Source organism: Hippoglossus stenolepis, chromosome 14 (assembly GCF_022539355.2).
Source record: "Hippoglossus stenolepis isolate QCI-W04-F060 chromosome 14, HSTE1.2, whole genome shotgun sequence".
NCBI lineage: Eukaryota > Metazoa > Chordata > Actinopteri > Pleuronectiformes > Pleuronectidae > Hippoglossus > Hippoglossus stenolepis.
The window spans coordinates 19679861-19702502 of NC_061496.1; the positions used below are offsets into that span (position 1 = coordinate 19679861).

At 41.2% G+C, this 22642-nt stretch overlaps 2 protein-coding genes across 2 annotated transcripts; one reads left to right on the forward strand and one right to left on the reverse strand.

Moving 5' to 3' along the window:
* The first annotated feature begins 477 nt into the window (after positions 1 to 477).
* LOC118121285 lies at positions 478 to 10164 on the forward strand. The gene is made up of 18 exons (XM_035177047.2): positions 478 to 763; positions 1308 to 1473; positions 1570 to 1722; positions 1799 to 1959; positions 2126 to 2302; positions 2390 to 2528; positions 3472 to 3659; positions 3776 to 3917; positions 4129 to 4299; positions 5619 to 5899; positions 6240 to 6405; positions 6577 to 6729; positions 7152 to 7312; positions 7460 to 7633; positions 7745 to 7886; positions 7965 to 8152; positions 9071 to 9212; positions 9464 to 10164. The coding sequence occupies exons 1-18, from the start codon at positions 572 to 574 to the stop codon at positions 9637 to 9639; spliced, it is 3072 nt and encodes a 1023-aa protein (XP_035032938.2). The 5' UTR covers positions 478 to 571; the 3' UTR covers positions 9640 to 10164.
* Positions 10165 to 10660: 496 nt separating this feature from the next.
* hook1 (hook microtubule-tethering protein 1) lies at positions 10661 to 22334 on the reverse strand. Its single transcript, XM_035176358.1, has 22 exons — positions 22127 to 22334; positions 20805 to 20890; positions 20073 to 20145; positions 18748 to 18798; positions 18154 to 18286; positions 17853 to 17920; positions 17569 to 17631; positions 16871 to 16954; positions 15356 to 15519; positions 15137 to 15277; positions 14510 to 14711; positions 14269 to 14379; positions 14040 to 14133; positions 13880 to 13946; positions 13653 to 13793; positions 13441 to 13528; positions 13152 to 13183; positions 12967 to 13049; positions 12751 to 12851; positions 12525 to 12626; positions 12343 to 12411; positions 10661 to 12224 (listed from the first exon to the last, which is right to left on the reverse strand). The coding sequence occupies exons 1-22, from the start codon at positions 22178 to 22180 to the stop codon at positions 12066 to 12068; spliced, it is 2166 nt and encodes a 721-aa protein (XP_035032249.1). The 5' UTR covers positions 22181 to 22334; the 3' UTR covers positions 10661 to 12065.
* Between the last annotated feature and the right edge of the window lie 308 nt (positions 22335 to 22642).

A 22642-nucleotide genomic window follows, 5' to 3' on the forward strand; every position in this document is an offset into this window, starting at 1 on the left:
CGGACGCTCATGAAGCAGTGAATTTATTTCAGGAGCGAGGAAAGAAAACTCTGATTCTTTCTGCAGCAGCTGCAGAGAATCCAGAAAACGTTTTAGACTTTTTAGACACTGAACAAACCTGAAGCAGAAAAAGAGGATTTGTCTGATGTGCAGCGACATTTCACTGTCACACGTTTGTTCATTTCAGAAAGTCTGTAAGAGGAAGTTTGCCCTAACGAGGAAAAATCAAACATGGTTCAAACTCTTTTCATCACATTTTCAACAATGGAACCAGTGAAGGGAAATAAAAGTGTTTCTTACCAGTTACAAACAATTTGGTTTCTACTACTGCTTTAAGTTTCCTCACATCTACCCTGACAAAGTCTGGTTTGTTGATGGAAAGGAAGGCATGGGTTATCTGTCAATGGTTACACAAGTACAATGTCAGCACCTTTGTACAGACTTTGTACTGATTGTTTTATTTGTGTTACTGACCAAAATCAAAGGGTTGACACTGGTGTTACACTGGTCAGAAGAGAAAGTATTGGAAAACACAGACCTTCCTCCCGGTGCTGCTTTGGCTTTTGAAACCATGTGGCTTTATGATTTTTTGCTCAGTTTCGACCTTAAAGGGTTGTTTCTGTTCCTGTTTATTTTTATTTTAATCGCAGATTTCATCAAACACAGGAATCCACCAAATTATCCTCCAGGACCGCCTGGTCTGCCCATTGTGGGGAATTTCTTCAGTATGGGCAGCAAACATCCACACCATTATTTTACCAAGGTACAGTATACAGGTTTCAACTTACACAGCTTTTAAGTTATTTAAGTGTTCAAATATTAATAAATATCATGTAATCTTTAAAACAGACCCATTCTTACACATTTAAACTTGGTTGTTATTAATTGAATTAATAGGACATATATATATTCAGTTGAATATTCGTATTGTTTCTATCAGGAAAGTGGCATATGTGCTTTATAACAACATGTATAACTTGGTCAAACAACTGTAAATGTACCTTTAATGTACACACACACACTTCAGGAAATGTACTTTACATTAAATTGCATTTCATTTAGCTGATGCTTTTATCCAAAGCGACTTACAGTAAGTGCATTCATCCATGATGGTACACACACAGAACAACAAGAATCAAGTAAGTACAATTTAAAACAAAATTATAATTTAGTTTTTACCTGTTAATCTGTTCTTTTTTTGTAAAAATTGTTGACACGTTGTCATTGTGCATTGGTGGGTTTTGTATTTAATTTAAATAGTGAAAAAATGTTTGGCTCACCTGAATCTTTCCCTCTCATGTCGGCAGCTGGCTAATGTCTACGGGAACGTGTTCAGTGTCCGCCTCGGGGGGGAAAAGATGGTGTTTGTGACTGGGTATAAGATGTTGAAGGAATCCATACTGACACAAGCTGAGAACTTTGTGGATCGACCACACAGTCCGATGTTTGACAGGATATGCAAAGGCGGCTCAGGTGGAAACATCCCTCTCTTTCTTTTGTCCAGTGCAGAACAGAAGTGACTTCCCGCAAGTTGATCACTCTTTTATTCCTCTGCATGCTTGTGTGTAGTTGGTCTGTTCATGAGTAATGGTGAAACATGGAAGAAACAGCGGCGTTTTGCTTTGTCCACCTTACGCACCTTGGGTCTGGGCAAAAGTCTCATGGAGCAGAGCATCTGTGAGGAGATCCGGTACCTGCAGGAGGAGATGGAGAAGGAGAAAGGTGGTTAAAATGCAGCATACAATAAACTCATAATCCCACATGAGGAGTTGTCCTAACATGGACTCCTCTCTTCCAGGGGAACCTTTCAGCACAGCAGGCCTCTTCAACAACGCTGTATCCAACATCATTTGCCAGATGGTGATGGGAAAACGCTATGAGTACAGCGACCACAACTTCCAGACCATGCTGACAAATCTGTCTGAGGTTATAAGGCTGGAGGGCTCCATATGGGCTTTGGTAAGTCAATAACACACATTAAGTTAAATCATTGCCAGAGAGGACGCTCTCTGGTGGAATTGAGGGGGTCAATTCTCCGTAACCAGGAGGCCTACGTCTCTGGTCAAAATTTCAAAGGTGAAAGGAAATGTTAACTTTGTTCCCTCTGCTGTTTTCTTACATGTAGCTGTATGAATCGTTCCCCAACGTGATGAACTACTTGCCAGGTCCTCACAACAAATTATTCAGCTACTTTATTGACCTCCAAGACTTCATGAACCAGGAGTTACAGAGGCACAAGAAGGACCTGGACCACAGCAATCCCCGGGACTACATTGACACTTTCCTCATTGAAATGAAAAATGTACGTGGCCAGATGTGTTTTACGTAGAGTTTTAGCCCTCTCTCTCAAACTGCTAATCATTCACCGCTATATCCACTCTTTGAACAGCACAAAGACACCGACCTGGGCTTCACTGACCCTAATCTGATTATGTGCTCTCTGGATATGTTCATGGCCGGAACAGAGACAACTGCCAACACATTGCAGTGGGCTTTGGTTTATCTCATCAATAACCCTGAGATCCAAGGTAGGTCACATGCAAAGATGCATAGAAAGCTGTGAAATAGGAAGGAAACAGAAGTTTGCATCTATCCATACTTAGTAACTTGCTAATACTTATTAATACAAACATCAGCATACGGACACACTCATACACACAATGCTAACATGATCATGATACGCAGGAGTAATGATAAAACTTCTTTGTTTAGGTTGTTAACATGCTAACATTTGCTAATTAATGCAAATGTGAGGGTGATGGAATAAAAGATTAACCTGATAATGTTGCTACTATATATATATTTTGATTACCAGACAATATTGTAACCATCCAAGGTAGACTTACAACAAGCTACAAGCTTGTGAAACGATGTTATATGCTCCTGTAGAAGACACAAGTTCATATATCAACTGCGTTATAATAAAAACACGTTTTATTTGCAATGTCAAGGAGAAGCACTACACGACCCACAATCCTGAAGTATAATAGCAACCTTGCTGATTGGTGGAGCTCGCTGTTACTATGGAAATGCTAACAACAACAACGAATATAATGTTGGCTTAACTTGGCTACAATCTGCAATAATCAGATCGTTCATCTTTACACTATGTTAATATACTATACTCTATATTAAACACTATATATATATAGATAGCTAAAGCGGTGTTGAATGATAGGAACTATTAATGTGACTTATTTTATTTTTCAAAAACTAAATCAAAACCCAAGGGGATTATTGATGAGAGCTCTTAAATAGTTCAGATAAATGATTTTCTCCGTAGAAGAACTCTTCATGAAGCAGGGGCAATAAAAAAACAAATGGATTAGCAGTAGCTAATATATATGTGTGTCAGTGGCAATCTAACAGACATGAAGACAGGATCAAGATGTTTGATGGCCGACCGAGCATACAGTTTTTAATGTTTCCCCCTTGCCATAAGCTAAAACCATTCATTTGATGAATTTTTAGAAAAGGTCCAGGTAGAGATAGACGGAGTGATCGGTCAGAGCCGTCAGCCCACTATGGCCGACAGACCCAACATGCCCTACACTGACGCTGTCATCCATGAGATCCAGAGGATGGGAAACATTGTTCCTCTGAATGGACTCAAAGTAGCTGCCAAGGACACAACACTGGGTGGTTACTTCATACCTAAGGTACATTGTCATTTAAAGTCAGAACATTACATCTTTATATAAGAAAGAGAAATGAAATAAGTGAGTGTTGTTGTTGCAGCATTGCTTGGTGTTAACCTATGAATCGTGTTTTTTAGGGTACGTCCATAATGCCCATGCTGACCTCGGTGCTGTTTGACAAGGATGAGTGGGAAACTCCGGACACTTTCAACCCCGGACACTTCCTGGATGCTGAGGGAAAGTTTGTGAGGAAAGAAGCTCACCTGCCTTTCTCTGCAGGTAAACCATGCAGATTAACCTCCATTTTAAACATGACCCAGAATATACATCTTGTGCTCTTACACCTTTGTGTGTGTGTGTGTGTGTGTGTGTGTGTGTGTGTGTGTGTGTGTGTGTGTGTGTGTGTGTGTGTGTGTGTGTGTGTGTGTGTGTGTGTGTGTGTGTGTGTGTGTGTGTGTGTGTGTGTGTGTGTGTGTGTGTCACTCTTCAGGTAAACGTATGTGTCTTGGAGAGGGCCTGGCCAAGATGGAGCTGTTTCTGTTTTTGGTAGGTTTACTGCAGAAGTTCTCTTTCACGGTTCCTGACGGAGTAGAGCTGAGTACAGAAGGAGTTACTGGAGTTACTCGAGTGCCGCACCCCTTCAAGGTTCATGCCAAGTCTCGCTGAATTAGGCAACATCTCACTGAACCGTTTTTCACTGAATCAATGCGTAACAGGACAAGACGCAAGCAAATCACAGGAGAGACAGCTCATTCTGATGCTTTCACTGTTGTATGATCATGTTCTTAAGACCTGCTTAGTCTCTCTGCCTGTACATTTAATTCTGTGTGATGGAGTTAGTGATTTGTAAATTTGTAGTGATTTGTTGATAGTTTCAGTTTAAAATATGTTTGCTTTTGTTTAATTTAAAAAAATCATCAATTAATAATAGACTGACAAGGTAATAAAAATGAATTTAATTAAATGAAAAATAAATTATTTGATAATTTATTGTTTTATGCCACTGAAAAAAAATCTCCCCATGAAAAAGCAGTTTCACATACGTAGAAGACACCGACAATGATGTCAAGAGAGTTTGTGGTGAGTGGAGTTAATACGTCACTTCCTGCCTTTGTCTGCTGCCCCCTTCTGCTCCACATCTCGCCTGAATAATGCAGAGGATTTGCTGCTGTTGTGAACGCTGCTGTGTTGTGCATGAGTGAAAGACAAACTCTAGGTAAACTCTGTAGCCAATTCTCCAGATTTCACCCGCAGGTCATGTCTGAAACGACTTAACACTAGAGAAGTCAGTAACAGTATCCTCAACGGTCCACCAAAGCTCATCAAGATCCATGAGTTATTATTATTATAAATCAACTAATATTCTTGAAAGATGCCATATCTCACAGATTGTTCTCTCTCACTAGTCATTAAACTGTATCTATACATGAGCTGAGCACCAGCCCATCTCTAATGCCTGGTTCACACCGGACGCGGAAGCGCCTCCTTTCCGCCCCCATGTTAATCAATTGGGCTGTTCACATCGGCTGCGAAGCACCTCGCAGCGCCGAGGGCGGCTCGCGCTCCGCAGTGATGGTTTCGGCGTCTGGTCTATTTTTTTCGCTCGCCGCCAGCGTATCGCGCCAGAAAACACACTGGAAATCGAATTTCAAAGATATAAATGACATGATATAAATGATAAAATATGCATCCCATACTTTTTATTTTCCTGCTGTTCTCCTGGAGTTTCAATTTCCCCGAATTTTTCCCCCACATGATGGAATTTCCTCATCTGCCCATCCACTACAAGCACACAAGCAGACAGACAGAGACGGAAAGAGAGGGGAACCCCTACATTGAACGGAGCATACAACAACCAGCGGAGAAAGCAGAATCACGGGCTAACCGGGGCGGAGAAATGCGCGTCCGGTATGAACAGCCAGGCGGCTGCGCGCGAGATTTGACGCTGGGCGGCGCTGCGTGGCGCTTCGCTGCCGGTGTGAACAGCCCAATTGATTAACACGGGCGCAGAAAGGAGGCGGATAGCATTTTTTAGCATTTGCTCGCCAGTGCTCCTGCTCTGCTCCATGATGAGGGGGTATCATCTCTTTCTGTGGCTCGATCTGAGGGGACTGCTGCTCCTCTCTATCACTGCTCTGCTGCTCCTGTACTTTCTGAACAAAAAGGATCCTCCTAACTTTCCCCCGGGACCACCAGCTCTCCCTTTTCTAGGAAACGTCTTCAGCATCGAAGCCAAACAGCCTCACATTTACCTCACCAAGGTAAGAGCAGAGCATCAAGACATTTAATGCAGTGGTTTTTTTGATTCTGACTTGAGCAACTTGAGCATGTCCTAAAGGAGGAATTAATGTCTCATTTACAAATTCTGTATATCTGAATTTCTCTATTTCAATTTTCAGTCACACAAGTATAGGGGAGTTACTAAAAAGTAACACAAAATATTTTGTTGCAACAAGATATTAAGCTTACTTATAAAATCAATGCCCCCAAAAAACTGATATTGAGTCACAGTGTTTAACAATATATTGTGCTGAGAAATGCATGTTACCAGAGTCACATGCTGGACAACAGGCCTCTTATTCTCTGCCTCTGCATCCACAGCTCGCTGATGTTTATGGGAATGTGTTCTGCATTCGTCTGGGAAGACACAAAACAGTGTTTCTGTCTGGGTGGAAGATGGTGAAGGAAGCTTTGGTGACACAGGCGGACAACTTTGTGGATCGACCCTACAGCCCAATGGTGAACAGAATTTATTCAGGCAACTCAGGTAAACCTGGATTATGTACATGAAGTATGGCAGTATTAAAGCAACACTATAGCTGTTTTCAGACATGAGCTCCGATAAATGTCGTGATGAAACCTCTGGAGTATCTCCTGCTGAGCTCTTACTAGGGGACTTGCATTTGCACTCTCACAACCTCTTTTCTCTGTGTCTCAGCAGGTCTTTTCTTCAGTAACGGGAAGGTGTGGAGGAGACAGCGACACTTCGCCATGGCCATGCTACGTACCTTTGGTCTGGCCAAGAGCTCCACAGAGCGGAGCATCTGTGGAGAGAGCCAACATCTGCAGGAGGAGATGGAGAAGGAGGAAGGTTAGCAAAAACAACAGGACAGGCACAAATTATAAAGTATAAAAGTACTTGCAGAGTGTAGCTTTTTTCCTACAGTCTACTTCATTATTAAGGCCTAGTCTAGGTTGTGGCATTGCCGCTGCTCTCGTTGAAGGAGGTGGGGTCAAATGTTACCTGCCCGCTCTGATTGGATCAGCGGATCAATTCCAATCTCATTATTGATAACTAAAACATTAAAGAAAACAATATAAACATGTAATGCAATGCATTGTAAAAGGCTGATATATGTTGTGAAAAGTGAAAAGTACAAGTAAAATGAATCTACTTAAGTAAAGTACAGATACATAGAAAGCAGAAAAATAGAAGTACAATAATGAAGTACATGTTCTTAATTACATCCCACCACTGTAAATACATAGACTGAAGACATTTCTTCTGTTCAGGTAAGCTGTTCGACCCTGTGCCGCTCTTAAACAGCGCTGTAGCCAACATCATCTCTCAGATAGTGTTTGGGAGACGGTTTGACTACAGTGATCACGACTTTCAGAGCATGCTGAAGAATCTGGCTGAGATTGCCTACTTGGAAGGCTCCATATGGGCTCTAGTAAGACGCCACAGCAACACAGACACTCGCAGATTTGTCACTTGAAAGTATTCAACAGAAAATATTCAAAGCTCGAGTGAGATCTTTACCTGCCAGTGGATAAAAAACAAGATGACTGAACGTGTCCCTTGTTTCTTCTCTAAACAGCTGTACGATGTGTGCCCTGCTCTGATGAAACACCTGCCCGGGCCTCACAACGGCATCTTCAGCAACTCCAAATCTCTGGAGGCATCTATCAGGAGAGAGATAGAAAGGCACAAGTTAGATCTGAACCCCAGCGACCCTCGAGATTACATTGACACCTTCCTCATAGAAGAGAAAGTACTGTGCTCACATTCTTGACTTAACCTCTATCGTTACGTACATGAACAGGGACAGAGCAGTTTTTATGAACTAAGTGTATGTGTTTTCTGTCTCCAATCTGGCTGACAGCACAACAGACGCAGTGAACAGGGCTTTGAGGAAGGAAACCTGGCTCTGTGTTGTCTGGATCTGTTCATGGCCGGCAGCGAAACCACCTCAAAGACCCTGCAGTGGGGCCTGATCTACCTCATCAAGAACCCTCATATCCAAGGTGGGAGCTCATTTCATGATCCCTATAGTGGCAGCTCAAAGAGCTAATAGATTAAAACTCTTTTCTTTCACCTCGTAGAAAAAGTCCAGGCAGAGATAGACGGAGTGATCGGACAGAGCCGTCAGCCTACTATGGCCGACAGACCCAACATGCCCTACACTGACGCTGTCATCCATGAGATCCAGAGGATAGGAAACATTGTTCCTCTGAATGGACTCAGAGTAGCTGCCAAGGACACAACACTGGGTGGTTACTTCATACCAAAGGTACATCTACTTGTAACACACAGTAACTACAAAGTCCAAAAAAAAAAGTAAAAGTCCTGCATTTAAACTCCTACTAAACAAAAGTATCAGCAAATTACACAGCATGAAAGTAAAAGTACTCAGAATGTCCCTGTGAGTGAAATATTACAATATCAGCATGTAAATACCATTTTACTGTTGTAGCTGCTAGAGTTGGAACTAGTTTAAATTGTGCTATTAAGTCCAGTAGTTTTGGCCCCTACAAAGAGTCACAAGTCTCCTGCAGGATGATGCAGGAGAGAGCAAATATGAGAAAATTGACTTCTACTCCACAAATTCAAATTTCCCTCAACTCTCAAAATTCCATTGTCTTGAAATATTGGATAATTTATACTGTTTAGGACTAACTTTTTAAAATCTTTTTAATCATATTTTAATCTTCTACGATTCTTTAAGCTCATATTTACTCTTAGATGTAAATGTAGTAATGTATGTAGAAGTATACAGGAAAAAAAGATTTTAAATGCTTAAGTACATTCTACTATACACAAAATGTAATGTGTAGTTTGTGAAATATGTTCATGTGCGAGAGCCTCCTAATGTTACTGTGATAAATCTCCTGACACCAGATGGAAATGTAACTCCCAGAAGAAAAGGGTTAGTTCTCCAGTTTCCCATTTTCAGTTTTTGTTGACTTTATACAGAAGCTATTTAGAGTGTGTGTTGACCAGTATTTACTGAAGACACTCAACTGACAAGATAATAACATCAAACATGGACAATAACTGAAGATTCCTTGAGGTCACAAACACATACACTATACCCATATAAGTTAAAGGTCTGCCTATGACAATCCTTTCAGGAGAGACCTTGTGATGAAGACATATTAAATCTATACAAATTACAACAGTTGATTGTTCAGGTTCATGTTTTGTGCAGGGAACCTCTGTGATGCCCAACCTGACCTCTGTGCTGTTTGACAAGACTGAGTGGGAAACTCCAGACACCTTCAACCCCGGACATTTCCTGGATGCTGAGGGAAAGTTTGTGAGGAGGGAAGCGTTTTTACCTTTCTCTGCAGGTTGGAAACTTTAATCAATAAATGTCCTTCAAGTTTAATAAAAGAACAGTTGAACCATATTTGCATGGAAGCACAGAATGATCAAACCAAACCTGAGGGCCACTGTAGGAGTCCTTAGATTGTTGCAATTTGAAAGCCCACCACTAGATGCTGCTAAATCCTACACGCTGAACCTTAAAGTGGTGCAGGAACAAAGTGATGCTGGCTGCAAACTGTGGGTAGATGATCAGAGTTGCGCTTGTCTTTCCCAGGAAAGCGGGCTTGTCTGGGAGAAGGCCTGGCGAGAATGGAGCTGTTCTTGTTCTTCGTCAATTTGTTTCAGAAGTTTCGTTTGTCCACTCTGGAAGGAGTTGAGCTGAGGACAGAGGGAATCACTGGAGCCACACGTACACCGTACCCCTTTAAGATCTATGCCAAGGCCCGATAAATCCTGTAACTGCTCCCCTGTACTGCAGACTACTCCAAACTGTATTTTACAGTTTCATAAATAGACAACATCTGCTGCAACAGTGGCTAGTTTTCATTACCATCCAGAAAAACTGATGACGGAGGCACAAGGAAATGTTTCATGAAATTGGTAATGAGGTGGAACTGTAGCCTGCTCTTTGTTTTGCTGCTACACAGAATCACATAATGAGTGACTGTGTGATGAATGAACATCATTATGTAACCAGCAAGCAGCAGCAAAATCTCCCTCTTTTGTTAATGACAAGTTGACTCATGTCTATTTATCACTTTCAGTTAAACTGTTGTTCACTATAAAAATTAACTACAATAAAAAAGGACAGATTTTGTCCCTTTTTGACTCTTGTATGTTACCTACATGCATGTTTGACTGGATCATGAACTCTGTGTAAAGATGGAGGACATGTCAAAACCCCACCTCCTCCATGTTAGTAGATGGGACATGGCCTAAACTAATAAATACAAATAAATAAAATGTTCTCAAAGATGGTTTCTATCATTTTAGGTAGGTCACACAGATGTTCTGTTCCAAGTACTCATTTTCCCTGTAAGTTTGCTTTTAGTTCTATAATGCTATAAAAACATGCTGAAATGTCATGATTGAAAGCTGAGACTGACTTGTGATTGGTCGAACACCACATCTATGGGATCTCACTAACACGGCTACAAAGTCCTGACTGCTACTGCGCAGACTCTGGCTCCTAATTTGCCAGATGGTAGGGCCAATATCCCAAATATTTCAACTTCATTTGTGGATAGTGGGAGAAAGCGAATATTTGTCGTCCATCTTTATACAGTCTATCGTCCGCTGGTCAACATGTAAATTGCTTTAGTGTCACATATGATGGTGCTGATGACACAAAATCTCTTGCATTTTACCAGTGTTCAAATGATATGCAGCAATTTACCATTCTGTCTTTTAGCAAGACTCTGTGTGCGTATGTGTTTTAATCCCTGAATTCAAAGATTGATGCATCTTAATGTGACACTTTAGAAAAAATGATTTATTTATTTATTCACAAAAAAAACCAAAGGCTTTAAAATTTCACAATGCCTTCCTCACTTTTCTTCATTTGTACACAAACCTGTGACACTACACATGTGGTCTGTGTGCTGCTATACGTTTGATCGTACTTCTAATTTTTATATGACACTACTTTTAAATCAGCAATGTACAAGAATTAGCCATTGCAAAGGAAAATAAAAGCGCTTTAACAAACATCTGTAGATCAGAAAACGGCAAAACCATGAAGACAGAAATGACCCTTTAGTGTTACTGCAAACACAGGAGATGAACAAAGCAATCAACAATCAATCAACAGCTATTGAACTTAAGACTCCATCAGATCAGATGGCCAATAACCGGAGATATCAAAGGGAACAACTGCTTCTCTGCAGCTCTATAGGGATCAAAACTCTACAGTTACAATTGTATGAATCCTGAACCTGGTCCCAACATCAGGATCAGGCGCTGGTGTTAAAATCATCTTTACATTACAGCAGTACGACTTCATTGATTATAGTCCTGATCACTTCCCACTACATAAAGCTCAACATATTCAGTGAATAAAAAAAGTCTGTCACTTTTCATTTAGACAATGCTCCCTGTAGGAGTCTAATGACATTTAAGAGCCTAAAGACATGAGAAATACACGAGTCCTGGATTTATTTTGTGTGATTTGTCGTTGCAGCACCTCAGAGGTTGATCACTTAATGTGACTTATAAGGTTTTCACAGCTATGTATTATGGGCTTGTTCCATTAAAAAGAAGAAAAAAAAACTAAGTGACTGATGTTTGATGCCCAAAACAGTTGGTGGCCAGCACCAAATATAGCAATCATTTCCTTAAAGGTCCCCTCTTCACTGCATAGTATGATGCATCTGTTCTACGTACATCAACAATCATTTTAACTTACATTTAGTTGTCATTACCATTCAAGTAACTTTTTTTTTTTTTAAATCACATTCATATATTTTACAGTCTCCAATTCTGAATAAAACTTGTTCACGTCCCTCATTTCTGACCAAGTGTGACAGGATATAAGAAAGCAAAGGCTAAGTGTTCGGCTGAGACTGCAGCAGAAACACGAAGAAGTATGAAGCTCTAAGTCTGTGGTAGGGAGCGTGTGCACAACTTTAGCTAGTGAGGTGAACACAGGTTGTGGGTTAACGCTCTATGCAAGAGAGGGACAGTATACTCTAACCACGGGTTGGTGACTTACAGGGTTTTGTTTTATAAGTAAGTGCTCATCGAGCCACACTCCCACTGTGTGACCCTGAGAGCAGATGTAGTGTTTAAGGTCACTTGAGTGCTCACTTTTGGGATGGAGGGAGGGTATTTTTCCCCTTCACTGAACAAAGGTGAGACATTTGGCTCTGTGACAAGGTCTATTTGGAGGTGGTGGCAGGCACGCTGATGGAGAGCGCCCGGCGTGGGGCGTTTGAGACTTGCCGCTGCTGGGACAAAAAGGACTGGCCAGGGGACAGCACGGAGGAGGTGCGGCCACCAAGACGCGACTCAATGGCCAACTTCTGAAAGGTCAGACTCTGAAGAAGGAAAAAAAGGAAAAAATAAAAGTCTTGAAATTTTGCTTTCTGCTCTTAACATAATATAAAGTAAATGATACCATGACAGGCAGAATATAAATTAAAGAAAATCTCATACCTTGTTATACCACGCTGTGACAATCAGCTTCTCTTCATACTCTTTCAGCCGGGCCTGCTCACACTGACGCTGGGAGGCAAAATAAAATTTGTAAGATGAGAAAAAAAGTCCTTTAGAAACATCCTGTATGTTCATATTACAAACATTGAAGAAAGACTGCAAAAGTCAAAATGCTAATTTACTTCCAGGATGACCATCTGCTTGTCCCGGTCTGCCAACTGGTTCCTCAGAGCCTGGATCTCAGCGGTGGCTGGATTCAACTTCGGGTCCAGTGCTCGGATCACCTACGAGCAGGAAAGGAAGGACGATACTGAAATTCAGATTCTGATGATACTTTAAGGTTGAGGAATTAACGTATCTAGAATATAATCGAATAATACAAATAACAACGATTGTCCAAACACTCACATTACGAGCTTTCTCCAGATACATTTTGTACCTCTCTTCCATGGCGCGCATATCGTCATCCTTCTTCTTCAGAGCAGCCATCAGCTCATCCACCTTCAAGGCTGAGAGACATGGTATAAATTTAAGGTTTCACTGAAGTCATATTGTGCTGTTGTGTTTTGGTGCACTCCAATTATTCCAGTAGTGAAATGATGTGATTTGTGACATGAGACTTACAGGTCTGGGTGTTGTCAGGCTGAAGATCCTCTAGCAGCTCTTTCTTCTTCATGATTTCATCCTGAGCCTCGTTCAGCTGAACCCTGAGGGAAAAAAGCAGTTTTTTGATTTTTCTCTAATAGACTAGATGGAAATTAATTTTACATCCGTCAGCTTTAAAGCACCGACCCAAAACCCAAACTTACATGTGTGCATCCAGTTTCCGCTTTAGGTTTGACTGAAAAATAAAAGAAATGAAAATAGACTATAAAGCATCAAATATCACAAAGGTTACATCCAGTAATAGAAATACATTTTGCACTACAAAATAAATTAAAACTATGTAAAATGAAGGGGCTTCAATCTCTTAATCTGTTTAATTTTTGACTGAGTGATTGCATAATACAAAGCCTGCACAAAGTCTAACAGCCTAATGAGATTAACTCTGTGGGGCCTTTTCTCTGTATTGGTGCCAGTGCATGCTGGCACACTTACATCATCGGGTTTTGCCGCCTGACTCTGCAGAGCCTTCTGGAGGTCCTCCACCTGCTGCTGCAGCTCACTGATCCGCTCTCGGCTCAATCTGGGGATTTGTCACAACAAAGAGGAAAGACATGTTTGAAAATGGAGTCAATACAATACATCATTAATGTATCATATCACATCTTCCTGTGGCTAATGTAGGAAGAGACAGAAACTCTGTTAACCTGTTCTCAGTGTCCAGTTCACTGCGCGTCTTATGTGCTTCCTCCAGCTGAGCCTGCAGAGAAGCGATCTTCTCCTGCTCATTCTCCTCCTGCTGCACTCTGAGCATCTTGTTCTCATGCTGCAGCCTGATGAACTTTTCCCTGAACAGTCACACAAACAAAGTCAGTATTGATGCACACTTGCATACACGAAAAAGAAAGAAAACAAATCCTATGTTGTCTATTACCTGTACTCAATCGGTATTAATTCAGCTGCCAGGTTATCATGGCTGGGGCTGGCAGAAGGAATTATCCCTACATGGAAACATTATGTGCAATTTAGGAAGAAAAAAATGGCACGTGGATAAACAGGGTCATTGTTTTAAATCTAACTTTGTAAAGAAATACCTGCTTGAGCTTGGGAGAGCTGGTGCTGTTGAGCCTGAGTGCATCGCAGCTCCTCATTGAGCTCCTTCAGAGAATCTCTTTCAATGATGATCCTCTAGGGGAGGGGATGCAAATTCAAAACAATCATACAATTGTTGCTAAAGAATTTAGATAATTTTATTTAAATTTCAGCTCGAGTCGGAAAAAACTTTTGCCATTTCTTCCTAACACATTTAAAAAGCTGCCACACCTCTTTCTCCTTCATCACAGTTTCGTGCTTCTCCTCCAGCTTCTTCATCTCAAAGGCGAGAGTGTCCGCTCGCCTCGTCTCCTCAGACAGCTTATTGTGTAACTCCTGGACCTTAAAGAAATCATGTGAACATGCACATAATCATACAAAATGGAAAAACATGCAATAATCCTAGCAAGTGGCATTTAATTAGGAAGTGACTTGTTTGAGTTTGGAGTTTCTCTTTCTAACCATCATTTACCTGTCTCTTGTACGTCTCCAGCTGCGCCCGGGCAGCATTGGCCTTGCGTAGCTCTTCCTCCAGGCTGACAGTGTTGTGCATGTATGTCATGTTATTCTCCTCCAGCAGCTTCATCTGCCGCTTCAGATCACCCAGATTCTCCAGTTTACGTTTGTATGTTTCCACTGAGGCCTCCAGCATCACCACTCGATCTGAGCAGTTTCTGTATGAACACACAAATAAATATACAAACATCGATGAACAAGCTCATAAGTAAGTATTCTGTCAAATGAATGTTTTCATATCTGCTCATATACCCAGATATATATACACTGATATCTCTGTTAAAGGCTCATATTGGCAACCGATAAAATCTGTCAAGCTCCGATGTTTGATCAAACAGGAAGAATACTTTGTGTATTGAGACTGTTTTTCTGCCTCCACCTGTTGACCAAGAATAACCCTCTTTGTAAAGACCAGCAAAAATCAACATCAGCTAATTTCACTGATTAGTTCCTCTTGTCTGGTGGAGTATTTGGTAATCAGTAAAATAATGGTCCTTGCCTTGCCAGGCCATCTAACTGTCTCAGCTGTATGCTCAGCTCCTATTGGGAGGCAACAGTCTGTATGCTGCTCCCTGACACACACCTCAGAACGTCCAGTTCATCTTTGAGAGCTCGAGATTCTTCTGCCAGGCTGGTGAGCTCATCATTACGGTGCTGCACCTCAATTAGCTGCTTCTCCAACTCTTCACAGTGGATCCGGTAGTCATCCTTTGCAGCCTCCAGCCTAAAAGTTTAAAATGCACAGTTTAGTGGTTCATCATAAAGAGGTTGCTCTAGTATATTTGAGCAGAAAGTGACAAACCTGAAGTTCTCCTCCAGCAGTGTCTCCAGCTGCTGCTGTAATTGGCTGTGTTTTCTTCCTGAGGGTGTGCTAGGGTCATCGAATGTGTCAAGCTGATTGGCTCTGTCAGTTAAGACATCATTCTCAGCCAATAGGCTATTTCGTTCCTCTTGCAGTACGGCCACCTGTCCAGGTGCAACAAGGTTTTAAAGCCACTCTCACAGACAATGAGTTTCAAGTTAGTGTGCAACACAAAGACAAAAACAATTCACAGCAAGTCACCAAGGACAGTGTGTGATGTTAAATTTCTCTGTTGTCAATTATTTCATGCAAAGCAGCAAAGTCACATCAAAAGTCAGAGCCCTTCAATCACAGATAACCCTCGTCCTCTCCCCCCTGTAAAAGCAAAAAGTGCAGTTAATCCATGCTGAAAGCAGAGCACAGAAAATATGAACTATAAAGAAACATGTTGATGCATGGTTAGTCAGTTATATTTACTCACCTATCATTTCCATCCAGTCTATTTTACCATCAGACATTGGACAATCAGTCTAAGATTTACTTGCAATTGTTTAAAAGTCTGAAATGTCTTTAAACTAGATGAAAACCACCTCTATGACCAAAGTCTGACGTAAGAAGCTACACATTAAACTTGCGCTGAACTACATGGTTGAAACCAATATAAAAAAATGTGTGTCTGACACGTGGTAACAATATATAATATACCAATATGTAATAAACTTGTTGCTCGAATGTAAAGAAAATGTTCCACTCTCATACATTACAAGTAAATAAAGCTTCACTCGTTCATTTTTATTGCGTCGAAATTTCAATTATCTTTAAATCATTAATCTGGGCAACAGGAAAAACGTTAGATTATAACTGAAAGGCTTTAAACAACAATATAGAATTTTCACCCAGAACCACCTCTAACATCTCTTGTCTTTCTCTATGAACTATCCTGTCAGCCTGTATAGACAATGAGACATTTTGAAATAATATGATGGTGCTTTTCCCCATAAGAGGTGGATACAATGAGTATTATGACAGAGGTGTCCCTGTGTGAATTACTGCAATAATACCACAAAATATTAAAACACTCATTGCAGGACTCAGGATGCTGAGAGTCGTCTATTAGCTGAGTTAGAGTCAACATTTGAGCAGCGGGTTTAGATGGGTTTAGTTTTGTCGTACGGTCAGCCACATTGGACTTACCTCGCTGCGGCGAGAGATGAACAAGACTGGGAACAGAAAAAATCAATCTGTCGAGAATCCAGTGGAACAGTTGATCAGTTACTGTGCAAAATTTTGTCTGTACAGTGGCAGGTGAGGCCTTCTAGCCGTGGCAGAGCATAGGCTGGTTGTCACGATGGGAGCCAGCAGAGCCCAGACTATAAGCTCACAGTCCTTCTGCCACAGCAGCTCCAGACAATGGACCCAAGCTTTACAGAGAATTACCCAACTCCTGTTTATACTGTACTCTGGGCATGCGATTGCATGCTTGTGTGTGTTTGTGTGTGTGCACTCTGTATTCACCTGTATATCCAGCTCTTGACAGCGTTGGGCTAGTGCTTCCTTCTCGGCTAAAAGTTCAGCAAGGTCCTCGCAGGATTTTTTTAACTGGGCACATGAAGAAGGTGAAGTAAGTAATAGAGTCACTCACTAACTCCAGCACACACACCAGACACACAGATAGACTGGTGCTGCTGTACTACTTGCTTCAGAAATGCATTTAAATCCTTCTTTAACCTCCTCTCCCTGCACCTCCGCTGCATATTTTCACTCTTGACTGAGGTGACTAAGTTTCACCTAATGTAAAGCTTGTTATACATCCTTCTGCCTGTTGAGGGAGCTGACACCCAGAGTGCTGCACTGTGTATGTGATGTTTATAGGAGTTGTTCATAGAATATTCCATTCATATTCCTGTCTACATTATACAGAGCATAGTCTGATTATGATGTTAAGCATTTGGTAATCCGCCATACATGTCGATGTCTCAAAATGCTTTGAAAACGCCAATAGGACGTTATATTACAACTAAAACATATACATGTCTATAAAAATTAAGATCAAAATATTTAACGTCTTAATTTTTTAGGTCCAAATAAATATTTTCAAATGAAGATTTAAATATTGTGTTATATACACTTAAAGGGCTCCTTTTCAAGTGGTTGAAATTAGAACCATAATATATATGATGTACAACATGGATTTCTGTAGTAAAGACACTGACCTGCTGTTCAAGGTCCCCTGACTGCTCTGCTCCAAATGGGCCCTTGGTCTCTTTACTCATGAGCTGGAAAGAAAACATGTCACTGGGTTTATTACACAGACTTTTTATAGGAGCTGCAAAGCCTCACTTAACAACCACTGCTGCTGTCCAAGTCCCGTAGAGATGGACACTATTGAGGGAAATTACTGTCACTCATAAAAAGGTAGAAGTGTTCAGCCATGCTTTTCTGTTAATGTTTTATACATCTAGAAAATATGAAGGAGAAAGTATTAAGACGGGCTGACCTCCTGGATGGCTGTCATGACAACAAGCTGCACGGACTCCTCCAAAGTCATGATGATCTGAATGTATTCTGTCAATGGAGTGGAAAAGAGTCATCAATCCCATAACTCATTATGCACAGAAACACTGGTGTCATTGATTTTCCAGCAGGGCTCTGCCTTTGTCAGTGGCTTGGACAATAATTCATAATTGATTATAATTCATAATTTCCCCCAGCATTGTGCAGCACATTTATACTGTAGGTATCTGCATGTGTCTACTTTGTGTACACAAACTATGCTTAGCATTCAAGCAGTCACATACCTTGTTTACGCTCACATCTGACAGCACAGCCCAGTATGAGCTGCAGCAGCCTCCCCGACTCCACAGGGTCTGAATGCTCTGACACCAGGGCCACATCTGGCCAAGGGAAGTCTGAGATCTCCTGACCTAAGACCTGATATGACCAAGCAAGAGATAAAGAACCTAACATGTCAGTGTGCTGCAGCTTTCTGAGTGCAAGTATTCACAAGTACAGCAAGATAAACAACACTGATGTTTAAAAGCTCCATGTGCCAACAGAGATGGCAGCAGTCAAGCTACAACTAAGGCGATTGCTGAACAAAATATTTCAGGTATGGTTTAATTCAGCAAAATGGTTAGGAAAAAAAAAGCTGGGCCCTTAGTACTCCATAGTATGAATGTGTTGTGTGCGAGACTTGAGCTGCTTGTTTAGATCTGTACAACACAATGTATTTTCCTTAAGCAAGTCTCCTGGGGCTTTACACGATGTAAACAGTGCATAGAACAACTCCCACAGACACAGAAGTATCACACTGAGGCTGCCTCTCACAGAGAGAAGATGTTTCTTTCAATCACTTAACAACAGAGGACAGTGTGTACAAGGCCGCCGCCTACCTCATTATAATAATCAACCACCATCTGAAGGACCTTCTTCAGGTTGTTCATCTGCGGAGAACACACAAGGTCACGAAATAATAATAATAATAATAATAATAATAATACATTTTATTTATAGAGCGCTTTTCATGATACTCAAAGACACTTTACAACATTAAAAGTGAAATGCTATTATATCACTTTATCATATATGTATATGAACAAAGAGGACAAGGTGACCGGAAAAATACACTCTAGCCTCAAACTATAATAATGTAATGACAGAATATTCAAATATAGCGAAAATAATACACCTTTTTCACGGCAGAAATTTTGACATGTATCAACAGGAAACCTGCAGCACCTTTTTGATTGTTTGCATTTTTCTTTCAATAAAATATTCAAGTCCCCCAGACAAAGAGTTAAGAAGCACAGCATGTTGTTAAAACCTGTCAAAATAAAGCCAGTTTGAGGGGAATGCTGTTTGCATATAAGAGTATGTTGTTCAGCAAAAGTGACCTTCATGCATTTTTGTTGAGTAAAATCTGCTTTGGATTTGGGAATGAATAAGAATTGTTTGTTTTTAATAAATATTTGAATTAGTCTTTTGTATGCTTAATTGTTTAGATACATAATCAAAAGTGTATTCTAATAACAGGTACATTTTACCCATTGGTGGTTTGAGTTAAACAGCAACCATTGAACGTTCTGGTGTTAAAATGTCCCAGTGATCCATGACAGTGTGACAGAAAGCCACCGTTCACAACAGACTCTTTTTGCAGCAGATACTTTGACTTGTCACGACAGGAACAGAACAAGTATACAACAATCAACCACAACATATAGACAAAATCTAGTTTTAATGTTGTGGCCATGTCAATGAATGAGTATGCTAAATACCAAGGCCCTGGTACAGGCTCTGCTGTTAAAACGACCTATGCCAGGACCCTGAAAGAGAAGCAGCTAACTGAAAGATAATTTTACTATTCACATACATGTCTAATTGTATTCTGTGGAAAAGGCCTATTGCGGTAGAAAAGCTGTAGCAGGCAGAACACAGCCAAACAGAAGTAAAGGGAATGGCATGCATTTTTCCCCCTAAAATCAGCCTTAATGACAGACACACACATTTCACCAGCGGAGTCGGAGCGTAGGGTCAGAGTGCAGGCTAAGGCAAGAATTGTTCCCCCGCCCTGGAGCAGGTAGGAGGTCAGTGTCAAGGACAGTTGAGCAGGACTGAAGCAAACAGAGGATTTTGCACACAGGGGGGGGTCAGCAATATCTGAAGAGAAAAGCTAGAGGACACATGGAGGGAGGACCGAGAGGATGGCACTTCTCTATACCTTCAGTCTCCAGTTGTCCTCAACATCTGTTTTGATGCGACCAAGCCATCCATCATCGAACCATGCTGGGTCTCTGCAACACACACACAAAACCACAGAGACACACAGAGCTAAAAGTCAAAAAAAGAAAGAAACCTAATCTTCCCTGACTTTTTAGAAAAACACTACAGCTAATATGAGTTATTGTGTATGATTAATTGTCACGTTAGTTGTTTTTCATATTTTGACAATTATTTCCTACAGCTGAACATGCTAATAGAGATAATTATAGTAAGAATATACAAGTAAGAGTGAATCTTATCTCAAAACAAAACATGCTTTTCTATCTTTTGTCCATTTCCAACACTCAGGACAGCTCTTACAATAGATTCCTCCCATAATTAATCAACTCTGCTGCCGACTGATGAGTCCAAAGGTAAGTCATTATTCTTTGATTTTAAGTGTCTGACATCAAACATAATTTGTACACAATAATGTTTGCATGTATCTATGTGCTTTAAGTTGGAATGAGTGCAGCTCATACAGGACCAGGAAGAGTTTCTCCTTGGCTTTTCTGCCTTAGCTGATGTGGCAGGCTGCTGCCACATGTGATGTAATATAACCCAGACAAGACTGGCTTTAAATAATGTATCTGCAGTATCTGGTGTGTGTGTGTGTGTGTGTGGTGTGTGTGTGTGTGTGTGTGTGTGTGTGTGTGTGTGTGTGTGTGTGTGTGTGTGTGTGTCTTCTCACATCTGATGCAGTGCCTGTGAAATTGCCACTCCAGTGGTCAGCTCCTCCACTGTTCTGCAGGGTGCAGTAGTGTTAAAGGTCTGCAGCTGAGAGGCAGAAAACACAGCACCATCACAGGGACTGGACAACAATCACAGTTCAAAGAGAAAACACTGAATAATGCAGTCACGCACTTCATTAACCAACCAATCCCCCAAGGTTTTCTCCACAACACTGCAGCAAAGCTCGAGTCTCAAAACCACTATGAAGAATAAGTAAAGGAGAGGAGAGAACTGATGAATGGGTGGACAGCAATGTGGCCGGGTGAAAGGCAGATATTAGTGGCAAAGAAGAAGTTTAAATTTACATAATTTAAGTCGCAGCGAAGGTGTAAGGTGAAAATGAGGACACATTTCCTAAAGCACACACGCTGCTGTTTACAGATTGAGGTGTCAGCCAAAAATTTGGAAACACTGGCATCTAGCTTGCCCTGGATGATAAACCATTACAATAATTTTCACAATATCATTTTCATCAGTAGCAATATGACAAAAGTCGCAGTGAGGAGGTGCAACACGGAATGGATCAACCTCAGATCTGTAAAATGCTGTTCATCAAATGTTTACGATTCTCTGCTCATGACGAGTTTAAAACCACAACCTTCACTCAGGAGCAAATGTGTACATGTTGGCCTCATCACCCAGCCCTACGTCTACAGTTCAAATTCAGTTAACTTTGAAACTTTGAAACTTAAGTATTTGACTCTCTGGAGACAAAGTGGTTTATTGAGTCATTGAATCACTTAGTGACACTGTTGATCAATAACCGGATCAGTAAGTGATGTGGCTCAGATACAGCTGCAGGATTTAAGAGTCAGATGAAGCTGACATGAGATCCGATTAACAACTGACTCACAGCCATGGAGCAGGACAGGAGCAGGTGCAGCTATAGCTCGCCATGTATAAAAGGTATACAGGTAAGTGTGCTGCTGCTGCTGCAGGTGACAGCTCCGTTTAATCACTTGCATAACGTTAATAACGAAAAGAGTTAAAGATACAAAGACATTCCACAAATATCTCCTGCTTAAGTGGATTAGCTCCTTAAACCCGATGAGGATCGAATAAACCGGAGGATGTTGGACTTCCTGGCGGTAACTTTACATTCACTGGACTGGGGGCTCGTCCGTAACACCGATGAAGAGAATAGTAATAATAACAATGGCCGCAGCTGAAGCTAACGGTTAGCTGTTAGCCTGCCTCATAGTCTCTGAGACACACACAGGTGCATCTCCTCCATGGTGTCCTCCTCGTCTCAGGCGACGCGTTCACAGAAAACACACTCACCCAAACGATGAGGCTCTCGACCAGCACCGTTTTCACGTCGTCCATTTGTTCCATGGGAGCTGAAACAACTTCTCTCCACCTGTCAGCAAACCACTTCCGCTCCTCTCTCCTGCATTTGACCTCACCTGCTGTCAGGAGGGAGCTCCGCAACGACAACTGCGTACAGACGAGAGGCGCTACGCACGTTCCGCCGTAAAAACAACGCAGCGTCTACGCGAATGGCGCAGCTTCTTACTTCTCTGACGGTTGGGTTCGATGAAGGGGGATTGGTTGAGATGAGGCGAGGGGACAGGCGTCTGATCCAATCAGGATCGAGAGCGGTGATGATTGAAGGCTGTTAAGCCCAATCACTGAGAGTGGGCTTATTTTTTATTTTTATTAAGTGTGTGGACCAAATCTAAACATTTGGGATTCTGTGATAATAAATTGTTTTTTATCAAATGTGATTATAAAATGTTTTTCCCTCCTTACTGATGAAGTTGTGGTAAAAATATATATTTTACTGGAGAATACTCG